Raw genomic sequence first — 23997 nt, 5'->3', positions numbered from 1 at the left:
TATAGCAGGATTTCTCAACAGTGGTACTCCTGACATTTTAGACCAAGTAATTTGTTGTGTGGGGCTGTCTTGGGCATTGCAGGATGTTTTTAGCAGCATAGTTAGATACTAGTAGCACTTCTCCCCTCCTCTGTAAACCACCGCCCCCCCCTTGTGTCCAGACGTTGCTAATGTCTCCTGGGGGCAAAATCGCCCCCAGTTGAAAACGTTATGTCCTATAAGAATTTGGTTCTATTTTGATATTCTTCTTATGTAACTAATGGTGAGAGAAGAGGGAAAGGAAACAATATTTATTGCTTATTTGGTATGAGCTAGGCACTATACCTATGCTTTCTATTTCATCTTACAGATAAAGAAGCTGAGGTTCAGAGAGATAAAAATCTGCTAGCACAAAGATAAGGCAGTAAAATCAGGATTGCAAACCAGGCTTGTCTGACTGCAAAGTTTAGTCCTTTCCAGAACACACCCCACTGCCTCTCTGCAAGAAAAACAGCATACCTCAAGTTGAAGAAGTGCAACAAGTATGTCCAAAACTATTTAAAACTTTTGGGGGGAGGGGAATTATTGCTTCTATTCCTTACATTTACTTGAATATAAATGTATATTACCCATACCTATAGACACTGGGGCCCCTCACTACCGTTGTAACTCTGTGGTCTTATCTCTGAAAAACATAGAGCAACACAATGGAACAGCTTCAATTCTCCTTGTTACAAATTATACAAAAGCCAGAGCCTAACGGTGCCAAAAGCAACTGGTATCGTTTACATAAGGGCTGAAAGCTAATAGTTAACTTTCTTTCATTTAATTCCAGAAAGAGTAAATAACACCTCACTTTACAACTACGAACGGGTAAAAATCGAGTAAAATGTCATAAAATGGAGAAGAAAACATTAACCCAAAAAGAAGATGGAAAGGTTGGTTCCAACGCTCCCTCCCTCTCGCGCTTTCGCTTGCGCTCGGAGCGGGTGCCGGCTGCGCGGCCTGGGTCTCTATCGCCCCCGCCAAACTCCCGTCCTTGGCGCCCAGAGCTCTCTGGCTTCTTTTCCCGCCCTGGGGCGAGCTCGGCCTCTCTCGGAGAAGCCCATCCCAGAGCCAGGCCTGGAAGAACAACAGCAAGAAACTTTGGCTCGGTTTGCGGGTCAGTGAAAAAAGGCAAACACTCAAGTTTGGTTTGGGGCTGCAGCCACCGGTTCCGATTTTGGGGTGGGGGTGGGGGAGTGTCACAACTCGGTCAGGTTCAAGTGCGCATGTGCGTGAGGAGTCGCTCGGGCACTTATTGAGCGCCCACTGTCTACGAGCGGCCGGGGGTGTGTATCCCCGGCGCGCGGTGGGTGTGTGAGGAGGCCGCGGGGGCGCGAGGCGGGCGGGGGCGCGCAGGCCGCGTGCGCGCGCGGCGCCTGTGGCTGGGGAGGGGGCCGGGCGGGCGGGGGTGTGTCCCCGAGGCTCGCTCGTTCGCTCGCTGGCTGGCGCGCTCCTCCGCTCCCTTCCCGGGCGGGGAATCCGGGCCGGGTTGTGGCCGCGGCCGCGTACGTGAGCGCAGTGTCCCGGAGAGGGAGGGCAGGCCGGCCAGGTGGGCGCGAACGGAGCCTCGGCGGGCGGGCGGCCGGAGCGGAGCGGGGCGGTGGGCCGCGCCGGGTGGGCGGGCAGGGGCCGCGGCAGCTGCAGCCCCGAGCCAAGCCGAGCTGTCCGAGCGGGAGCTGCCCGGCCCGCGCTGCTGCTCGTGGCGGGGCGAGGTGAGCTGCGCGGGGACCTCGCGGCGCTGCAGCCCGGGGACGGGGGCGGCCCGGGAACTTCCCACGCTCCGCACGCCCGCGGGGGCCGGACCGGCGGCCTGAGGGCCCGGGAGGCGGGCGCCGCCGGGTTAGCGGCCGGTCGGGGCGCGGGGGTGCTGCGGCAGTGCCAGTGCCCGCGCTGGCTGGGTGGGGGGTGGCCGCCCGCTCTCCCGTGCGCCGCCTTGTTTATCTTGCCCGCCGCGGGCGCTCGCAGAGGCACCCCCTCCCCAACTTCGAGCGCTTGTCCGGAGTCGCCTCTCCGACGGAGACTGACCTGCCCCCTCCCTGACCTTTTCCGGCTGGGCCGGCAGCCCAGCCCTCCCGGCGCCCCGCGCGTTCCTGCCCACTCCACCGAGCGAGCGAGCGAGCGAGTGCCGGGCTCCGGGACGCGCGGCGCGACACACCCTCCATCTCGGGGGGCTGCCCCCCCCACCCTTTCTGCCCCTTTTGTCCACCCCCACTTCCTTCCAGGCGGTTTAATCCTGCCTTTCCTCACTGGTGGCCCCTGGCCCTCCTTGGAAGCGGCACTGTGGGCATGTGGGGTGCTCGGGTGGGGGGCCTGGATGGGAGTTTGTCATGTGCAAACAATTTCAAAGGCAGAATCTTCTTCCCTGTTTTGGAGTTAAGGGCTCAGCGCCTTCACTTTAGGATTGACTCCGAAATCTAAAGCCCACCTGCCAGGCGGTGGGGGTGCCACTGCCTCCTTGATTTCAGGCAGTCCTGGGCACTTCTCCGTGGCTTTGGAACATTTCCACCAGGCAGGCGTTTTCGTGATGTCAGGCCTCCAGGCGCAGGGTTACCTACAGGCCACCACTCTCTTCTTTACACTCTTCTTTCTAGAAAAGTGTCTCTGGTGCAGTTTGCCTGAAAGTGAGTGATCAACAGGTATTGAAGGCTTTTTTGACACCCTCCTGAGGTGTTGTGTAAACAGAGGTTCCGGGTCTCAAGGAACTTGAAACACAGGGAAACTGCAGTTAAGTTCAACTCCACAGGTACTTTTGAGGGGCTGCTGCGTTCTCAGCACCGTGCCGGGCTCTCAGGGAGAGATGATAAGAGGCACACAAGAAATCTAAGGCCTCAGAAATCCTACCGACCGGGTGGAAGTGATTTGAGAGCTCAAGTTCAAATTAATGTGCTATGGCTGCATTAATTACTGTAAATGCTGGGGGGGGGGGGAGGAGGAGGAATATCAAAGGAAAGGTTAGAATTGGGGAATGGATTGAGGGTACTAAGTTACGAAATAAGTTAGGCACTTGGAGAATAACTCACTGGCCAAGGCCCAAAGGCAAGAGAGGGAGAATTGACAGGTGCCAGAGGAGACTGGTTCCAACAGTTTATCTCGGTGAGGGAGGATGCAAAAGATACCTGAAATGATTCCTTCCAGGGTTTATAATCTCGTGAAGGAGACAGAAAGCCTTGCGCATGTGAAATAAGACCTCAAGATAAGGCACAATTAACTGTCAGAATTCGAGGTGTAGAAGAGATGCTGTTGAAACTCAGAGAAGAGGTCTATGGGCAGGAATCACCAGCACTGTATTCCTGGAGGATGAGACCCTCGAGATGGGTCCTGAGGTGCGATTTGAACATGGCTTTCCTGAGAGACAGGAGATGGGCTTAGCCAGGCGAGGGAACGTTTCCTGAGCAGGAGATAAAGATGGAGAGGAACAATGGCTAAGATTGTGAAAGTCCTAGAAAGCCAGACTGGGGAATTGCACTTTACCCTGTGTGTACTGGGGAGACATGAAAGGTTTTTGAGCCAGAGAGTGACGTAAGGAAAGGGTGTTTGGAAAGGTTTGTAAAAGTAATGTTCGGAGACAGATCAGTCGACTGTTAGAATTGTGGAGTGCTCAGAGCTTGGACTGGGATAACTGGAAATGGAAAAGAGGGTGGATTTTAGAAGCATTACTGTTGAAATAATCTGTTGACAGGGGCAGGGTGAAGGAAGGAGATGAATGGAAATTAATTCTTTGTGGAAATTGATTACACGCCAGGGCCCTGGAACTGCTGTAGTTGGTAACCCGAGAAATCGGAAATGTGTGTTTTGGAGAGAAGCAATTGACAAGCTGCAGAGGTTTCTCTGTATTTGCCAAGACGTCCAAACATAGGTGTCTTGCAAGCAGCTGAAGCTCTGAGATTGGTGGGAAACCGGGCTGCCAAAGCTGGGAGAGGGAAGGCACTCTGCGTGGGATGATTTCTTGGTCATAGGTCCTAGCAGTAGAGGACGCTAGTGAGTGGCACCGAGGGTCTGAATTGGAAGACTCTGTTCTGTATTGCCGTTCAGATGACATTGCCAGGTCCTGAACCTGAAGTTGGCAAAGCAACTGGGGATTTGGAGATGGGAGGGAAGAACGGAATTTGCTAAATGCAGAAATTGTTGGGCTTTGAAACAAGTTGAATGATGCTCTCCACTGAGACCTGCAAGCTAGTCCTGGTGTCCCTTTATAGGTGTGCGGGGAGGAAGCCACAAGATGGGGGAGCAGCAAGGTGACCAGCAAGGAGGGTATTTGGGACCTAGCGAGACTGCCTGTCCCAGGGCGAGGTCTGTCCTAACCCGTGCCATTGCTGGTTCCCAGGAACCAAGCGACCTGCAGTGGGGAGCTGGCGCCGGTTTCTTCCTGAGCTCTGAATTCCGCTTTCTTGTTGCAAGGGTGACTTAGGGTGACTTGCTGAGCAAATTCCCCAAGCCTCAACTTGCAACATCTGAGGGCTGGTGAATTTGGAGGATGATTGCAAAAAGTTGCAGTATGGAGTGGAGAATGTACTTAACAGTTCCTGAGCCTCCTTGTTTCTCTGAGGTGCAGGATCAGTGAACTAGCAGGGGAAGCTGCCTTGCATGGGCAGAGGCGTCCATCAGATATTTTTCCTTTATAGGGAATATATGACTGTCAAAAAAATTCCACGGAGCAGTGGTTGAGCTAATAATTTACTCTTTAAAAAGTAGTTTTTGTTTTTTGTTTTTTTGCACTGTTTTTGTGACCTATATTAAGAAATAAAATTTACATCATGACCTAGGTACATTAAATCGTGTATATAAAAATCTAATTTAAATTCCTGAAGTATTCCTTTCTTTTGCTTGGTGCAGTCTCCTTTGGTTCTTTATTTTCCATTCTTTTATTTTTCATTTAAAAGTGCTTACTGTCTCTTGCTAAGTTGACTTAACCACTCTGTCATGGATGTAACCCACAGTTTGAAAAACACAGTTACAGTTTTCACATCTAGTAAGTGTTTATTAAGCTGCTTGTGTGCAGGGCTCCCCTTACCAGTGCTGTAAGTGGTAGTAAGCATAAGGCAGAGATTGAACATTTACAGGCTAGTTGGAGAGAGAAGGTATACCTATGATTAAGGAACAGGCAAGATGATTAAATGCCAAAGTGAAAAATAAGTTCCTGTAGGACTCATAGGAGGGGGCAAGCAGCTTGTGCTGGAGTGGCTTGGGAACACTTTTGGGGATAGGGAAGGAAGTCTGGGATGAACTCGGGGTGTCACATGGTGCCGCACAGGTCGGGGGTGTGTGTACCATGTGCACAGTGTGTGTAAGAGTGAATAAAAGAGGGTTCTTATTAAGAGAGTGGGGAGAAGCTGGTCTGGAAAGGTGGGTTAGGATCAAAGTGTAGGGGTTGTAAACCAGTGACCCAAAGAATGTGTTCTGCCTACAGCAATGTTACAATTTGGAGTACACAAGGGTTTTAAAAAATTGGGAACAATCCAGAAAACCTCTGGATTGGGGACTCTTAAAGAATCAGATCAGGCAGTGAGTAGTGGTGGCCCCCTGTGGACAGGAGACAGGCCTTGTGGTCCCGTTATCATAGCCCCGGCACTCGCTCTGCATGAGTGCAGTCTCTTTACATTCCCTGTTTAGTCTGCAGGCCTTTGGGTTTGTGACCCGATCTTTGAAGAGACTTAAATGCCAACCGAGGGAATTTGGGATGGCTGTCCTGGCTCTGGGTGGCTGGGAGTGTGACATGATGGAATCTGAGGTATTTGTGTGCGAGTGATTTGTTTTAGGCAAGTCAGCGGCACTTTCTGAGTTGCTGCTGGTTAGGACTTTGAAATATTTTTTCTGATTGGACTGGTACTAACTAGGGAGGGCTTTGAGGCTCTATTCTGTATCGTGAGGCCAATTTCTAGTGACCCCAAGATCTCTCAAGCGCTCCTGTTTTCTGCTTCTGGCTGGCATGGGTAGATGGTGGCTCCTGGCACGTATCTTCTGAGAATGATGTTGGGGTAATAATTTGGTAAGATGTGAGTCACTACTGTCAAATGCCATATGACATTAGAGTCTCAGGATCTTTGGTTATATGAGTCAGTAATAAAGGAACAGCAAAGAGAGGGGCTCTGTCATTTCTTACTTCCCTATTCCTAGGATACCCCCAAGGGGGAGGCCTCTAGGGTCCAGAGATTCATAATCCAGGATTCAAAATGACCACAGAATTATTGGTTCAAACCCAGGTGTTAGTGCAAACGACCCCTGGAAAACTAGGCTTATTTTGGGACCAGCTGAAATGAGTAAATTCAGGTCTGTGTGGTCTAGGGACAGTTTGGTTTACCCTGCAAGACCATAACCACCAGTGATTCCGAGCATTTCCCCAGGTGAGCTACAGGTGAGCGGGACCGAATAGTCGTCACCCTGCTTTATGCAGCTTGCACAAGCTGATTACTTAAAATGTTGCTGTTATGACATTAACAGAAGTCAAAGGTGAAGGGCTCTTTGCTTAAAAACGTGTGGCTGTAGGATGTCAGGATAAACCAGAAGTCAGCCTAATGGTATCAAATTGAACTCATTTCCTGTTTTATAGGGTGGTTCATTACTAGAACAGAGAGATGAGGGAATAGCTATGGTGCACTATGGCTTTAGTGAAGTATTTAACAGTTTCTTAAGATATGATGGTCCATATTAAATAAGCAGTGGAATGTGGGCTGGATGGTGTTATTAATTTGACAGTCATATGCAGAAGCTGTTAATTAGTGGCACTGAGTCAGCTTGGAAGAGGGTCTGAAGAGTGTCACAGGGTTCTATTCTTGGCCTTGAGCTGTTCAGGCTTTTCTCCAGTGTTGTGGACGGCGGCACAGAGGTGTGTCAGCTTTGTTGATGGTACAGAGGTGGGATGGATTGCTTATTTAGTAGCTAGATCAAGGTTCACAGTCCTTCAGAATGAAGGCCCAAATTAAAGAAATTCAGTAAGGGATAAATATAAAGTCTGATTTAGCTTTTACAATTTGAATTGTTCATACGTTCTGTAAGTTAATTCCACTTCTGGAAGTACAGCAAAGACCAGATCCAAAATGTAGATGATGTTTACGCACAGAGACTATTCGAAGTTTTTTCTTTTTTAAAACTCTAGTGAAAAATTAGAAACAGCCTAAATATCCAGGGGTGTGACTGGACTGGAAGTAATCTCTAAGTGATTCTGATGGATAGGTCTTTATGATAACGATACGATGAAGCCATTAAAAATAATGTTTAGGGGGTGCCTGGGTGGTGGGTGGCTCAATCAGTTAAGTGACCGATTCTTGCTTTTGGCTTTAAGTTGTGATCTCAGGGTCGTGAGACTGAGCCCCACATTGGGCTCAGCGCTCAATGCAGAGTCTTCTTGAGATTCTCTCCCTCTTCTTCTGCCCCTCCCGTTCACCTGCTCTCTGTCTCTGCTTAAAATAAATAAATCTTAAAAAAATAATATTTAGGAATAGCTTTAAAATAACATGGACGAATGTTTCTGCTAAAAGTTAAGGTGCCTCTACAGGAAGATTTCAAATCTTAAAGAAACAAAGTGCATAGAAAATGGCTGGAAGTAAATGTACTAATAATTCTGATACAAAATTACTAATACTGGAAGGGTGGATGGAGTTGAGTGACTTTTTTTTACATTTTAAATTTATTATTTGTATTTTCTATAATGTGTATTTATAGCACAGTGGGGGAAAACACTGCTATATATTTTTTAATGTATTTTTTTAGAGCAGTTCTGGGTTTACAGCAAAATTGAGACGGTATAGAGATTTCCCATTTACCCCCTGTCCCCCCAATGCATAACTTCCCCACCAGAGTGGTACATTTGTTGCAATTGATGAACCCATATTGACATGTCTAATCACCCAAAGAGCATAGTTTACATTAGGGTTTACTGTTGGTGTTGTAAGTTCTGTGAGTTTGGACAAATATATAATGACATGTATCCACCATTAAGTATCATACAGAGTACTTTTATGCCCTAAAATCCTCTGTGCTTTGCCTACTTATCTCTCCTTCCCCCCCAACCCACGGCAACCACGTTTACTTCTTACTATGGACAGTTTCGCTTTTTTCAGGATGTCATATAGTTGGAATCGTACAGCATATAGTCTTTTCAGATTGGCTACTTTTGCTTAGTAATATGCAATTAAACATCCTCCATGTCATTTAATGGTCTGATAGCTCATTTCTTTATAGCAGTGAAGAATACTCCATTGTCTGGATGTGCCACAGTTTATGTATCCATTCACCTCCTGAAGGGCATCTTGGTTTCTTCCAAGTTTTGGCACTTTTTATGACTAAAACTGCTGTAGACGTCTGCAGCTACTGTAGGTTTTCATGTGGACATACGTTTTGAACTCCTTTGGATAAATACCAAGGAGTGTGATTGCCAGATCATATGATAAGGGTATGTTTAGTTTTGTAAGGAACTTCCAAACTGTCTTCCAAAGTGGCTGTATCATTTTGCATTCCCACCAGCAATGCATGAGAGTTCCTATTGCTCCACATCCTCACCAGCATTTGGTGTTGTCATGGCTCTGGATTTTGGCCATTCTCATAGGTGTGTAGTGGTATCTCGTTTTAATTTGCACTTACCTAGTGACATGTCATGACATCTTTTCATGTGCTTTTTTGCCATCTGTGTATCTTCTTTGGTGAGGTGTCTGTTAAGATCTTTGATGCATTTGTTAATCGAATTGTTGGTTTTCTTATTGAGTTTTTTTTTTTTAAGATTTTATTTATTTATTTGACAGAGAGAGACAGTGAGAGAGGGAACACAAGCAGGGGGAGTGGGAGAGGGAGAAGCAGGTTTCCCACCAAGCAGGGAGCCCGATGTGCGGGGCTCGATCCCAGGACGCTGGGATCATGACCTGAGCCGAAGGCAGATGCGTAACGACTGAGCCACCCAGGCGCCCCTATTGTTGAGTTTTTAGAGTTCTTTGTATATTACGGATAACCGTCCTTTATCAGATGTGTCTTTTGCAACTATTTTTTTCCGCAGTCCGTGGTTTGTCTTTTCATTTTCTTGATCACTGCTATTAAAACAAAACAAAACATTTTGTTGTTCAAGGACAGGATAGGGTAAAGGTAGGTGGTTTATTCAGTGACTGAACTTGAGTACCTCCCTACTATATGTCAAGCACTGGTTTAGTCACTGGAGTCACAAAATAAGACTCAGCCCCTGACCTGAAGCTGGTGATCTAATTGAAAGAGAGAGATCAACAGATGAATAGACAAGCACACTGTAGCCCTCATGGTACTCCATGCCTACGGAGGAGGGGCAAATCATGTGGGAAAAAAGTTTTGAGATTGTTCTATTGTTCATGGCTTAATGTGAGCCCTGAGTGGGGTGAGGCTTTTAGAAAATTGAATCTAGTTCATAACTGGATTGGAAATTCATCAATCCAATCACAGGATCTATTTTTAATGACTTCTGGTCATTTGACCTTTGGGCCGTGAGTGGGTCGGGGAGGCATGACTTAAGGGAAGCACGAGCAAGCAAGACTGTCCTCGGGAGGGACACAAGGATGATATAGGATCAGGAATGACTGGAGTGCGTACGCTCATGCGGTGGGTACATAACAGTGCTTTCATGATTATCATCAGGTATCGGAAAGAGTAGATTTACTCACTTTTGCTCCCAGTGTTGGAATATGACCAGTGGATAGAACAATTGCTTTATCCCCTCTAGTTTCCGATCTCTCATCTGTAGAATGATTATACATTACAGAATTCCTTATCTGTACGATGATTACACCGAACCGGCTGAGCTGTAGGTTTCCTTTTAACCCTAAATACAGGGAGAACAGCCTTCAGTTCACTATGAAAACGGGTTTTGTAGCTGGCAGGGCTGTCCAGCAACGGAAATGTCTGCCCATGGAGTAGTGAGCTTCCCGTTGTCGGAGGTGTTCATTTTGGGCTGAATGCTGTTGAATGCTGTAAGAGAGAAGGACAGGAATTAGGCTGACCTCCAAAGTCCTTTCCAGTTCTTAGGGCTATTATGTGACTTGTCAACGCTGAAAGATAATGTGGAATAGGGGATATACCTCTAGTTGCATAGTATTTGAGTCAGCGTCATCATGTAAGCTCTTTTAAAAATGTTTATAAATGAGGGACGCCTGGGTGGCTCAGTCGTTAAGCGTCTGCCTTTGGCTCAGGTCATGATCCCAGGGTCCTGGGATCGAGTCCCACATTGGGCTCCTTGCTCGGCGGGGAGCCTGCTTCTCCCTCTCCCTCTCCCCCTGCTTGTGCTCTCTCTCTTTCTCTGACAAATAAAATCTTGTTAAAAAAATGTTTATAAATGAGTCCCCACACTTTTGAGAGACCCTTCTGGGGTCATTTTTAGAAAAGATGAGGAGAACTATTTCATGGTTGGTCAGGGTTGTGGGCCCAGGGCTGTTGAAAACTGAATTTGGTCTTTCAGAAAAGCAAGAAAGTGGGGGCGGGGTGGAAGTGGCAAATAATAAAATAGATGAACGTGTCGAAGACCAGTGTGTTTATTGGCCAGTTTTATTCAGTGTAACAAATGAATGAAGATGGGGCTCTTTAATTGAATGATGGATCCTCCGCTTGGCTGTGGAGGACCTGGGAATGCCCTTGATCACATCATCTCCTTTCTGTTTCATCTCCCATATCACCAGCTAGAGCACATTAAAAACTATCCTGACAGCAGGGATAAGACTGAGCCTCGTGATGGCTCTCTAGGTTTAGGGACAAAGAACAAGGGGCAAATTTAAAGAAACTTTGGAGTGGGGTCTTCCAGGAATGCACATATTTGGTTTACATCAGACCATAAGTTTGTGGTTTGAGTTAAAAATGTTTACTTTTTCAATTTATTAATAGCTTACACATAGAAAATAAAATTTCTATTTCTATAAAATTGGATTTAGTTTACTTTTGCCTAAATTTTACTTGCCTGTTTGGAATCTACTGTGATTATTTAAAATTTTTAGATTTTCTTCCTGATATTTTTGGATTACTTTTTGTTAGCTGGGGGCAGGGGGTGGGGTGGGCAGTGCTAGGGCTAAATCCCGTAGCACAATTTCTTAGTTCTGCAGAGAGAATGGAGACTTATCTTTGGAGAATGTCACAAGATGATTTCTGTGTCCCCGTGATCCAGCCTTACATTTTGGCACATGAAAAATCAGTATTTGGCAAGAAAGTGCTCTCTTTACATGGAGTAAAGCAATTTGGGGGTGCAGGAAGTAGGGAACGACAGCTTTAGATGTATGTAAAAATACAGGCAGAACTTAGTTATTTAGAACTATAGTTGGAAATGTTTGTGCCCTTAATGATGAAGAAGGGCCCGGGTCTCCTTTATCTCAGTATCATTTGGGCCTCATAGAGTATGGCCCATCAGCTGGGTTTGTTGAATTGGTCTGTCCTGGTTCCTTGGGCCACTTACCGGAGGTATGGGAAACACTTAGACTATCATACGCTTTTTTTTTGTTTTAAAGCAAAGTGTGATAAGAAATAACCGTTCACAGCCTTTTTTGTCCTTTTGAGTATAGGGAAGCCATAAAACTCTTTTAGTAAAACAACCACTTTCAGTGGCTGTTTTTTTCAGTGCTGGCGGAATGAAAAACTCCCTCTCCTCTTTCTATTTTTCTTCTGCTGGAAATGAATTGCTCTTGGTGTGCCGTTCTTAAATTCATGTGTCCTCTATCCATTTTAATCTTGTTATCTATTTTTATGGTGACTGTCGCCATGGTACTCGAGCTCTTTACATAGCACAACAGAGATTTCAGATGTCTGATAGGACAGCTCGAAGTTCTGCTGCAGCCAGCAGAGAAACAGTGTTTGAGTACCTTTTTTTTTTAATTGAGGTATAATTTGCATACAGTGGAATGCTTAGATCTTAAGTAAAGCTTAAGATCTTTAATCAGTTTTGACACAGAACATTTCTATCACCCCAGACATGTTCCTTGTGACCATCTCCAGTTTATCACCCTCCCGCTCCCAGAAGTACTACAACTCTGATTTCTATCACCCCAGGTTCGTTTTGCCTCCTAGGTTCTTAATTTTAAAATGTTGTGTTTCTGAGTAGGGCTTTGAAGAGGCGGAAATTAGTATTCTATATGGTTAGGTGGCCTTGGTAAGTAAATAATTTTTGGTGCTTGTCTGCTCGTGTGGACAGATTTTTCCTTCTCTTTAGTCCATGGGATCCAGATTAATGTTAGGAATTCTGATACGAAGAGCCTGAGGCACAGACACCTAGGCCTAGGGTGGGATACATGTAGTTGGGTAAAGGCTGCCCCTCTTGGCAGGTGTGTGTGAGCTGGTTGGGTTGGAGAGCTAGAACGCTCAACGAGAAGAACTGCAGTTGCTCCTAGCACATCCCGTTGGATTTCCCAGAAAGCCCCCTGACATACTTTTCTCTTCCTGCCTCTTCCTTCAACTAGCATATAAACTTAATGATCCACAGAGTTACAGTGTTGGGCTTGTAATATTGTAACACGATCTGTGTTGCAAAGCCCCCTCTCTGCACTGCTGAGCTCTCAGCCTCCTGGAAAGCATGTGTCAGATTCAGCTAGAAATTGCCCCCAACGCGTTTTTGAAACATATTGAACAGGGTCAATTCCTTCCGTCCTTCCTTCCTTCCTTCCTTCCTTCCTTCCTAAAAAACTTAAAACAGTTAAATGAAATTTTCATTACCAAAGTAGTGCATGAATACATTCTCTGTAGGAAAAAAAAAATCCAAGCGCAAACTTTCCAGAGGAAACAAAATCTTCCTTGACAACCACTCCTAATCCCAGTCCTTCTCCAGAGGTTAATTTCTGTTAGGAGTTTGTTGGTATTCAGGTGCTTTACATACTTGTGTTTATACCTATAGAACTTGGAACAGGTTCAGTGCATTGTACTGCGTATGTGCTGTTCCTACCCTGGCCCCCCACAACGGGACATCTTGGTGATTGCTTCCTGTCTGTACGCCTGGGACTTCTTGATTCTAACTCCTGCATGGCCTTCCTGAGAACTTTCCCCTAATTGATGGGCATTTAAGTTATTTCTAAATCCTCTACTGTTACAAAAGCTGTTACAGTAAACTTGGCTGCACATGCCTCTTTGCAGTGCATGTGAGTATTTCTCGAGGGTAGATACTGAGCAGAAGCAATGGCTGGGTAATAGGGTGGTACGATTTGAAATCTTCAGGAAGATACATTACAAGGTCAGTTCCTAGCTTAGACCTAATGTAGGCCAGAGCACACTTGAAGTGTGCTCAGACATGAAGCAATTGTTCCCTCCCTCCCTCCCCCCCCATTCTCTCCTTTTCCCTTCTTATTGATGACAATGTTAAATTAGTTTCAGGTATGCAACATAGTGATTCAGCAACTCTATAAAGTGTAGCTGCCGTCTGTCACCATACATTGCCATTACAGTACCATCAACTCTATGCCCTTTGCCGTACCTTTCATCCCCATGACTTCTTCATTCCATAGCTGGAAGCCTCTGTCTCTCACTCCCCTTCATTCATTGTGCCTGTCCCCCTGCCCCTGTCCCCTCTGGCAACCAGCAGTTCCACATTTTTATGAGTCTGATTCTGAGTGCTTTTTGTTTATTTGCTTTGTTTCTTAGATTCCACGGAGGAATCATATGGTGTTTGTCTCATATAGCATAATACCCTCTAGGTCTGTCCATGTTGTCACAAATGGCAAGATCTGATATATATATATATATATATATATATTTTAAATATTTTATTTATTTATTCATGAGAGACAGAGAGAGAGAGAAGCAGAGGGAGAAGCAGGCTCCCCGCAGGGAGCCCGATGTGGGACTCGATCCCAGGACCCTGGAACCATGACCTGAGCCGAAGGCAGATGCTTAACTATCTGAGCCACCCAGGCGCCCTGATATATATATTTTTAATGGCTGAGTAATATTCCATTGTATATGTACCCTGCATCATTTTTATCCATCTGTGGACACTGGGTTGCTTCCATATGTTGACTACTATAAATCATGCTGCAGTGAATATAGGGGTGCACATATCTTTTCTAATTAGTGTTTTCATTTTCTTTGGGTAAATACCCAGTAGTGGAATCAGATGGTATTTCTATTTTTAATTGTTTTGAGGAACCTCCATACTGTTTTCACAGTGGCTGCACCAGTTTGCCTTCCTACCCACAGTGCATGAGAGTTCCTTTTTCTCCACATCCTTGCCAACATTTGTGATTTCTTATTTTAAATTTTTAAAATTTCTTTTTGATTTTAGCCATTCTGACAGGTGCGAAGTGATAGCTCATCGTGGTTTTGATTAGCATTTCCCTGATGATTCGTGGTATTGAGCATCTTTTCATGTGTCTGTTGGTCAGCTGTATGTCTTCTTGGGGAAATGTCTATTCAGTTTCTCTGCCCAATTTTAATCAGATTATTTATTTTGGGGTGTTGAGTTATATAAATTCTTCATATATTTTGGATACTAACCCCTAATTGGCTATGTCATTTGCAAATATTTTCTCCCATTCAGTAGAGTTGCCTTTCTATTTTGTCGATGGTTTCCTTCATTGTGCAAAAACATTTATTTTGATGTAGTCCCAATAGTTTATTTTTGCTTTTGTTTCCCTTGCCTCAGGAGACAAATCTAGAAAAATGTTGCTAAGGCCAATGTCAAGGAAATTACTGCCCATGTTCTCTTCTAGGACTTTTATGGCTTCAGGTCTCACATTTAGGTCTTTAATGCTTTTTGAGTTTCTTTTTGTGTTTGGTGTAAGACAGTGGTCATTCTTTTACATATAGCTGTCCCTTCTTCCCAGCACCATTTATTGAAGAGATGGTCTCTTTTCCCTATTATGTATTCTTGCCTCCTTTGTCATAGATTGACCATATAAGCATGGGTTTATTTCTGGGCTCTCTTCTGTTCTACTGATCTATGTGTGTGTTTTTGTGTCAGTACCATACTGTTTTGTCTATTGCAGCTTTGTAGCATATCTTGAAATCTGGGATTATGATACATCCAACTTTGTTCTTTCTCAAGACTGCTTTGGTGTTCACGGCCTTTTATGGTTCCATACAAATTTTAGTATTGTTTGTTTTAGGTGTGTGAAAAATGCTGTTGGTATTTTGATAGGGTTTGCATCAGACCTGCAGATTGCTTTGGGTAGTATGGGCATTTTAACAATATTAATTCTTCCAATCCATGAGCATGGAATATCTTTCCATTTGTTTGTGTCATCCTCAATTTCTTTGATTGATATTTTATAGTTTTCATTGTACAGGCCTTTCACATCCTTGGTTAAGTTTATACCTAGGTATTTCACTCTTTTTGGTATGGCTGTAAATGGAATTGTTTTCTTAATTTTTCTCTCTACTTCATTATTGGTGTGTAGAAATACACCTGATTTCTGGGTATTAATTTTGTATCCTGCAACTGTACTGAATCCATTTATAACTTCTAATAGTTTTTTGATGGAGTCTTAAGGGTTTTCTGTGTATAGTATTATGTCCTGCAAATAGTGACAGTTTAACCTCTTTCTTACCAGTATGGGTGCTTTTTTTCCCTCTCATGTCTGATTGCTCTGGCTCAGATGAAGCAGTTGTTTTCTAATACTAGGGCAGGGTTTAGGTTGTGCTAGGTGTGTGCCCCCCATAAGTCAGGGCTGATTGGCTACAACAGTTGGTATCGGGAAGAGCCCCTCTGAGCCCCATCATTCATTCTGTCTGGTCACCCTAAGGACTTTGGTCTGCATGTTGGTGGTGATGTGGAGAAGAATCACAGGATAGATGAGTAGCACATTGAGGACTCTGGATGGCAAATTCTAAATCCAGTTCACTTCCAAACTGGAGACCTTTAGTGCATCTGTAATTGTTCTCTGTGACATCTTTAGAATTCCAAGTGTGGCTTAAATGCTCAAGCCAAGGGTGAGGCACATTTGGAAGCATTTTAGTGTTCTTAAAAAAAAAAAATCTAGAGCACTGTCATGTTACTTTTATTAACAGTTTCATTTTATTTGGAGAAGGATGATGTGTGTCTCTCTGTATTTACACTTCTTGCCATCATCTCTGGATTTCCGAGAACTCCTAGAAATCATGAAAATTCATCATGTCAGGCCAAATCCATACCTTTAGGAGCCAGTGTGGCAAGGAAGCACTTGGCTGTGTCTCTCTTGAAGGCACATGCTGGGGCTGCTGGTCACTTCACTGGTGAGAGAGGCAGGGCCCTTTTGCAGCCATAATTATTACACATGTATTTGCCTTCAGATCCCTTATGTAGACGTTAATGCAGACTGTTCTGGTTCTGACCCCAGGGGGACCCCCCTGCCGCCCCGGTTGCATTAAAACTCTTGTCTGAACCCGGTGATGCATTTACATAGCCTTCTTTTGGGGCTGTTGAGGCATCTCCTCCTCTGGTCTCCCTTGAGCATCAACAGACGGTACCTCTTCTGTCATTTCAGGATTTGGTGACAAAGTTGGCACCCTGCCTTATCTCCGGGCCCTCCTGGCCTTGGTCTTTCTGGCCTTCTTAGCATGCCCTGCCCATCACACAACCCATTTAGGTGGCTGACCTCTGGTTTTACAAGTTGTCTTTCTTGGTGGACAGCAGCCAGTGTTCTCAGTGTAGACGAATCTCTAATTTTATGGGGGGCGGGGGATAGGTGGGCAGTGTGTTCGTTTTTAGTACTCTTGCAGTGGTGCTGGACAAAACGGTTTGTCCGTCTTGTCTTTTGGCCTTTGTGACCACAGCAGTATGACAGTCTGACATACAGTGACATCGAGGTCCTTTTATGGGGTTCTGACTGTTGCCCCAGGGCTTTGACATGGTTTTGATTGTTTCTCCTTAAATGTATTATATTGCCCATGCTATTGTTACAATTTACTGGCTGCTTTTCCTCCTGTTTGTTCAGTTTCCCTTGTAGTCTTCCCATAAGTTTAGCTTATCACTACTCAGAGTTTAGTCCCTTTTTTCTTTTTTTAAGATATTTACTTATTTATTTATTTATTTAAAAGATTTTATTTATTTGAGAGAGAGAATGAGAGATAGAGAGCACGAGAGGGAAGAGGGTCAGAGGGAGAAGCAGACTCCCTGCCGAGCAGGGAGCCCGATGCGGGACTCGATCCCGGAGCTCCAGGATCATGACCTGAGCCGAAGGCAGTCGCTTAACCAACTGAGCCACCCAGGCGCCCTAAATAAGAACAATTTTAGTCCTGACCCTGGGTGAGCCCCACGCTTGATACTTTGCTCTCACAATGCCCATTTCATTTCCTCTTCCGTGCCCAAACCACCACCACCACCACCACATTAACCTCTCGATGACTCGAGTTTTCACTAACAAGGAGCCTGTGAAAGGTCATTTAGTTTAGCCTCTTCCTCCTCTTCCTCGATGCATAGGTTTCCTGCATAATATAGTAGAAAGAGTGTATAGCTTCTGGAATCAGATCTGAGCTCACGTCTCAGTTCTGTCACTTTCTGCTCTGTGGCCTCGGGTATATGACTCAATGTCTGTGAGCCTGAGTGTCCTCCTCTATAAAATGGGGAAGATGATGGTCCTCCTCTCGTGGGATTATTGTGAGGGATGAAATGTGCTATTGTACGTGAAATGCTCAGCAAGTGATGGGCACATAAGTCTTTGGCAAATAATGGCTATTGGAACTTTCCTGAAGGAACATCAGTCTTTGAAAGGCTGTTTTTTACAGAGAAGATCCCCTATTTTTCTCTTGGTTTATTCTGTAGCAGTTCTAATGAAGTAGTTAGATGCAGTTTTGTTTCCTGTGCACACGGAAGTGCCTTTTTCCTCAAAAGGTTCTAGTCTGCTGTTGGCCCCAAACTAAGTACAGTCTACCTGCCAGCCTGACACGTGGGCGGCCTCCTTGATTGTCCTTGAGGCCGGCAGGAGCTCACTGGTGCCGGGTAACCATGGCCTGTGTGTCTTGGCCTACTGAGCGCTGATTTCATCCTTCACTTCTCTCCAAACTCAGGAGCGTGAGCCATCTGGTCTCTGTGATTGATCCACATTTATTTTGTCACTTTGGCTTAGAACATCCTCACCAGTGAGCACTCTCTGCCCGATGCCATTAGCCTGTCCATTTCAGGGAAGACATTCAAGAGTGGACACCCTTATGTCCTGGGCCAAGACTGGGGTAATTCATTCAGCCAGTTCCCCGTCGCTGTTTTGTCTTTGAACTCAGCCTCGGCCGCACAAGCCTCGGCCGCACAATTGTTGGGGCATGAAGATTCCCAAAACAGCCTTCTCCTGAGAAAGGTACTTACTCCCTTAGTGGCTGTGCTTAGGGCCAGCCCCTCCCCCACGGTGTTCGTTTTTCACTGTATATTTAAACAGTCTTCCTTTAAGGTGTCTCCACTCTCTTCACTTAGGCAGACTTTCTGTTTTCTGGGGAAATGTGTCTGTCTCTCTCACCCTCCAGTCACCCAGCAGATTTTTTTTTTTTTTTTAGATTCACAACATACTTTATTTCGGCTTAATTAACTTATGTCAAACACTTAAAAATTTTAACATGCATATTCATTTAGTTTTGTGAGCTTCATCCTGAAAACCATCTTTTTATCAGGCTTCCGTGTCAGAGTGCTGGATGTTTTTTTGCCTTTTCCTGAAAGAAGCAAATTCTGATTCATTCATCTAATTATACAGCACAAATACATAAATGTAGCTCTGGAGCATATTAAGTGCTTTTAGAAGCATGTGCTGGATGTGTAATCCAGGTGGGAGCTCAGTTCGGCCTGACGTTCTTTAAAGGCAGGGGCTGAAGCTTAGCCTTCTTAATTATTCTGGTCAGTTCGTCGGTAAGAGCCTGGCACCTGTGTGGGAATATCAGCAGGTTTTTAAAAACTCTGTTTTTGTTCTGGGGTACCCCTCTCTTTGGGTCTCTGGTGAGTCAGTGCCGAATTGTTTCCCGTGAGGGCTGCGCTATTTGGGCCTGGTTCGGATCTGGGATAGCTGGAATCTGAGACCGAGGTGTCTGTGGGTGGGGTACAGATTTGGGAGGCTGCCACTGGAGGGTGCTCACAGAGGCTGGTCAGGTTCCGCCTCAGGGAGCCTTGGCAGCAGGCCGTGAACCACCCTGGGCAGGGCACCAAGGGAGATTTTGGCCTGGGGGAGCGGAGCAGGATTGGGGCCTGTGTGCGAGCAGGGCCCAGGTCAGGTGGGCGACGGGCAGTGGCCCGGGGCCTGACTTTGAACTGCAGGGGTAGAGCTGTCTGGCTGGGTGTTGAACTCTAAGCACTGATCCCTGGGGTTGATTCACTGTGGCCAACAGGCCTCCAAATGGATTCACTGTTGGACTTCTCAGTTCCCCTGATCCTGCTGAAATCAGTTTTGTTGTGATTTCCATTAATTAGTGGCTCACCCGTGGTTTACTTGTTGATTTCCTTCGGAGTCAGTAGTTGTGTTACTGGTTCTGGTTGAATATCCTTTGCTAAGTGGGATTCCCAGATGCCAGGGTGACAGTGGCCACTGAGCATTCAGAGTGACCTATTGTGTTACGTAGAGATCTGGCACCCATCTAGAGTAAGGGAATAGGGCAAGGGAACACATCTGTCGAGTGCCTTCCAGACGCTGGGTATGTTTCTCATTTTTCACAGGTGAGGCAGGAAATTGAGGCTCCAGTATGGTGGCTGAGTGTCACAAGTCACACAGGTGGAGGGGACCGGCTCACATCCCTATCTACAGTCTGTTCTTTCCCTAGAGAAGTGCCCTCTGCACGGAGTGTGCCATGGCTTAGCTTCTCCTGCATGGGCTGGCTGTCCGTTTTCAGCCAGGTTCAGCCCCCTTCCCATCATCCAGCCTTTCCCCCTCTCAGCCATGGCATTCCTGGGGGATTGGAAGCATTCCCGTTGGTTTTGGAGGACTGCTACCCTCTCAGAGCAGAGTCTCCCAGGAGAAGATGATAGAGCGACAGGGTGAGGGACTGCCCCCCATCTGGAAACAGAAAACACCCTGGTCCCTTTGCTCACCTGTTTACCTTTCTTGGTTAGGTGTCTCCAAGTTGACCAATCTTGTCTGCATGTGCATGGTTTCTTATCTTTAATTTGGGGTCTCACACTGCTGGCCCACCCCCCTGACCAGGTGGCACCTCTCTTGGGCACCCGAAGCCCTGTGTGCTCTGATTACCCACCACAGGAGGGGTCTGCTGCCCTTTTATTAACCTGCTGATTCCAGCCAGGCAAGCCAGCAGATGGCTCTCACCTTCCTTACAAGTCCCACTGTCTGTTTATTTAGCATTGTCAAAAAATGTGATTATTATTTTTTCCAGTTTTATTGAGAAACAGTTGACGTACATCACTGCATAAGTTTAAAGCATACAGCGTGTTTGGTTGATTTACATATTTTGTGAAATGATTATTACAACAGATTCAGCTAACATCTATCTTCTCATACTGGTTCAATAAAAAGAAAGAAGAAAGGGAGAAAAGTGTTCTTGTGGTGAGTACTCTCAGGATTTACTCTCTTCATGCCTTTGCTATAGACCACACAGCAGTGGTAGCTCTAGTCATCATGTTGGACATCACATCCCGCATACTTATTTGTCTTATCACTGGAACTGTGTGTCTTTTGGCCACCTTCCTCTGATTCTCCGCCCTGCCATCCCCCTGCCCCTGGTAGCCACAGGTCTGATCTCTTTCTATGAGTTTTTGTTTGCTTGTTTGTTTTGCTTTTGTTTTTGTTTGTTTTTTAGATTCCACATGTGAGATCGTGCAGTATTTATCTTTCTCTGACTTATTTCACTTAGCAGAATGCCTTCAGGGTCTGTCCATATTGTTGTGGGGGATTTCCTTGTTTTTCATGGCTGAATAATATTCCACGGTATACACATAACTCTCCTTTATTCATCAGTCGATGGACACTTAGGCTGTTTCCATGTCTTAACTATTATAAAATATTGCTGCTGTGAACATGAGGGTGCAGATATCTGTTTGAGTTAATGTTTTCTTGACCTTTGGATACATTCCCAGCAGTGGAATTCCTGGATCATAGGGTAGTTCTGTTTGTAATTTGTGAGGATCCTCCACAGGGTCTTCCGCAGCGGCTACACCAGTTTGCATTCCCACCAACAGTGCACGAGGACTCCCTTTTCTCCCCATCCTGGCCAGCACTTGTTACCTCTTGTCATTTTGAGGCTGGCTCTTCTGACAGGAGTGAGGTGATATCTCATCGTGGTTTTACTTTGCATTTCCTTGATGATGAGCAACGTTGAGCATCTTTTCATGTACCCATTGGCCTTCCAGATACCTTCTTTGGAGAAATGTCTATTTGGATCCTTTGCTCATTTTTAATTGGGTAATTTGAGGATTTATTTTGTTTGCTTGTTCTTGAGTTGTATGAGTTCTTTTTTTTTTCTTTTTTTGACAGAAAGAGAGAGGGAGCACAAGCAGTGGGGAGGGGCAGAGGGAGAGGGAGAAGCAGGTGCCCTGCTGAGCAGGGAGCCCAACTTGGGTGGGGCTCGATTCCAGGACCCTGGGATCATGACCTGAGCCGAAGACAGACGCTTAACCGACTGAGCCACCCAGGCCCCCGAGTTGTATGAGTTCTTTATATGTTTTGGATATTAACCCCTTATCTGATACATGGTTTGCAAATTTTTTTTTCCCATTCTGTAGGACTTTAGGGAGTATAATTATTCATTCAAATGACTGTTGAATTCCAAATAGTTTCTACTTTAACCACTTAAATGAAAAAAAAATATAGAGAGTATATTTCTCTGCCGTCCTAAGGGAGAACATCAGAAAGCCTTTTTTGTTGTTGTTGTTGTTGTTTTTTGTTTCAGGATTGGCACCTTGGGCATCATTACTGCACAGACTTACCTTTCTGGCATGTGTGCTACTCAGGGCCTTATGCTGATGGATTGTTAGGCTTTTTAAATTCTCACCTCCATGTTTTATATTTTTGGAGATGGTTGTTTTGTTGCCAGCTTTGTGCTTTTCGTTACCGTAAGTGCTTCTGATAGATCCCTTCTTCCCAATGAAACTCACACTTTCTTCCTCACAGTCCTTGGAGGATCAGACAAGGCCATGGGAAGGTACGGGGGCTGTAAACTCCAGAGCCCTCCATCCTGAGCCCCCGTCCTGCTGCTGGGTCTCCACTTGTGGAAAAAACATAACTACTTCAGAGAGGATCCAGGAAAACTGCAAATGCCACAGCTTGTTAGCTTGGGTAAAAAAATGACCTTGAGGAACCTCAGTTTTCTTAGCTGTAAAATGGGGATTATATTGTCCCTCCATATTTTCTCGAGTTGCCATGAGGTCAGGAGGAAAAGGAAGTCCCCAAATGTGTGTATTAAAGTGAGTGTGTAAACCTAAGTGCCATTCAAACAGCCTTTGGTGGTGTGAGTTAATGAGTAGGTCTCTTGTGTGCTTTCTTTAAAAAACTGCTGGAGAGAACTGTTAGTTCTCTGGGCTCGATCTCCGGGAGATACTCAGTTCCTGGTTTCCTCCCTCCACTGGGCTCTGGGTAAAATGCCGAGTCAGCAATCACTCATCTCCCCACCTCCTTCTGGAACGCTCGCATAGTTTGAGCACAGTTCAGATCAGGTTTAACCACAGTGCACGCACATATGTACACATGTGTATGCATGCTCTCCCTTCCCCCCGTGCATATACAAAAACATGCTCCACAAACTCTACCTCACACGGCACATTTGTAACCATATTTTTACCTCTGCCTGCTTCCTTATATAGAATTCCCTGCCTGTTTTCATGAAAACACTACAGTCTCAGAACTGAGTTTGAACACTGAAACTCTACCTTTGCTTTTGATAACCTATCTTCATTTTAGGGCAAGCAGCAGGTATTATTTCTTAGAACACATTATTTTTGGAATCTGGGGCTCTCTTCCCCATAGGGATATCATCATTTAAAATCCTAAATCTAAAAAAAAAAAAAAAATCCTCAATCTGATGGGAGAAGCAAGATTTGGTCTGTGTCCTCAAAGGGCTTACAGTCTAAGGGAGATGCAGTCCTCCTGGCACGAGTGGACCCATGTGCCAAGCACTGGCCTAAGAATTGTCTTGCTTACTGCAAGAGCAGCGTATGCAGGATAGAGCAATGCATAAAGGGCACCGCAGTGGCTTTGAAAGCAAATGGGGAGCTAGGTGCTAAGGAAGGGGAAGTGCACTTGTTCCTGGGTAGAACTGTGAAAGCAGCCTTCCTTCCCTGCCGGCAGTGCAAACAGAGTGGTTTCTTTTACTTGACTGAGTGTTGGTTGTGCAGTCAGACCAACAAACGTGTTTGCTGATCAGGGTCATTGAGTATTTGCTGGAGAAAACTCACTGTAACCAGATCAGATGACCTATTTCTATGGCCCCCGTCTGCTGAAATATGAAAGTAGCACTGCTATTTGGGACCTTTATTTTTTCCTTCCATTACTCTGTTACATCTATTACTCCCAGTAGTGGGAAGGCTGGGTGCTCACTGATAGGGGGTGCTGAGGAGAGGGTTCCAGCCCTGGATGGCAGATGGGCAATCGTTAAGGTCCCTGTGGATCTTGATAGTCAGTAATTCTAATTTTACTGGTAGCCTAAACCATTATACATGGATGCAGCGTAATCCAGCTTTTAAAAACCTACAGAAAAAGATGATAATTAGAAGGCCTGAGAATCCAAATAGTCATTTTTCGAACAGCTGAATAAGAAAGGTTGGTATTGAGTCAATCACCAACATGCTCAGTGCTGTATATCTTGAGCTTGTATTGCGAAAATCTAAAACGCACACCATACATTTTGAAATGGTGTAATAGGGCCTGGTAAATAATTTGATGTTTTGTCCTTGGCCACTCTTCAGGGGTTTCTGTCAAAAGCCAGGCTGGGCAGAGGCTTCTGGGAAGAAAGGTCAATGTATGCCCAGTGAAGTGAGTACTTTTTTACTTTTTCTGAAGCAGGCATTCCAGAAAAAAGAAAAAATAATAAAGCTTGAGAACCACCAGGCAGCACTGGGTGGTGATAACATATGGGTATGGCAACTTGCTTCTGCCAGGGTTGAAATGGTGACCTGCAAACTAAGAGGACCACAGACATATTTGCATATAATCATAAATATAATGTAAA

General features: G+C 45.3%; 1 protein-coding gene across 3 annotated transcripts in view; it reads left to right on the top strand.

The window, feature by feature from the left end:
- The first annotated feature begins 457 nt into the window (after nucleotides 1–457).
- ZNF395 (zinc finger protein 395) overlaps nucleotides 458–23997 on the top strand; it is a 44160-nt gene continuing 20620 nt past the window's right edge. Inside the window, exons 1-2 of one of the 3 annotated variants that reach the window (XM_028114304.2) lie at nucleotides 458–521; nucleotides 815–917. In XM_028114304.2, the coding sequence (XP_027970105.1) occupies nucleotides 910–917 (8 nt within the window). In that variant the 5' untranslated portion in view covers nucleotides 458–521; nucleotides 815–909. Of the gene's footprint in view, nucleotides 522–814; nucleotides 918–1513; nucleotides 1574–1629; nucleotides 1737–23997 lie in introns of those variants that run through there. The other 2 variants (XM_028114306.2, XM_028114305.2) reach the window with 2 other exon arrangements.

The sequence above is a fragment of the Eumetopias jubatus genome, unplaced genomic scaffold (genome assembly GCF_037043125.1).
Source record: "Eumetopias jubatus isolate StellerSeaLion01/CBP00866 unplaced genomic scaffold, mEumJub1_p1.0 scaffold_2, whole genome shotgun sequence".
NCBI classification, from domain to species: domain Eukaryota; kingdom Metazoa; phylum Chordata; class Mammalia; order Carnivora; family Otariidae; genus Eumetopias; species Eumetopias jubatus.
Note: the sequence above shows the minus strand (reverse complement) of the source record. Positions and strands in the feature narration are given on the sequence as shown.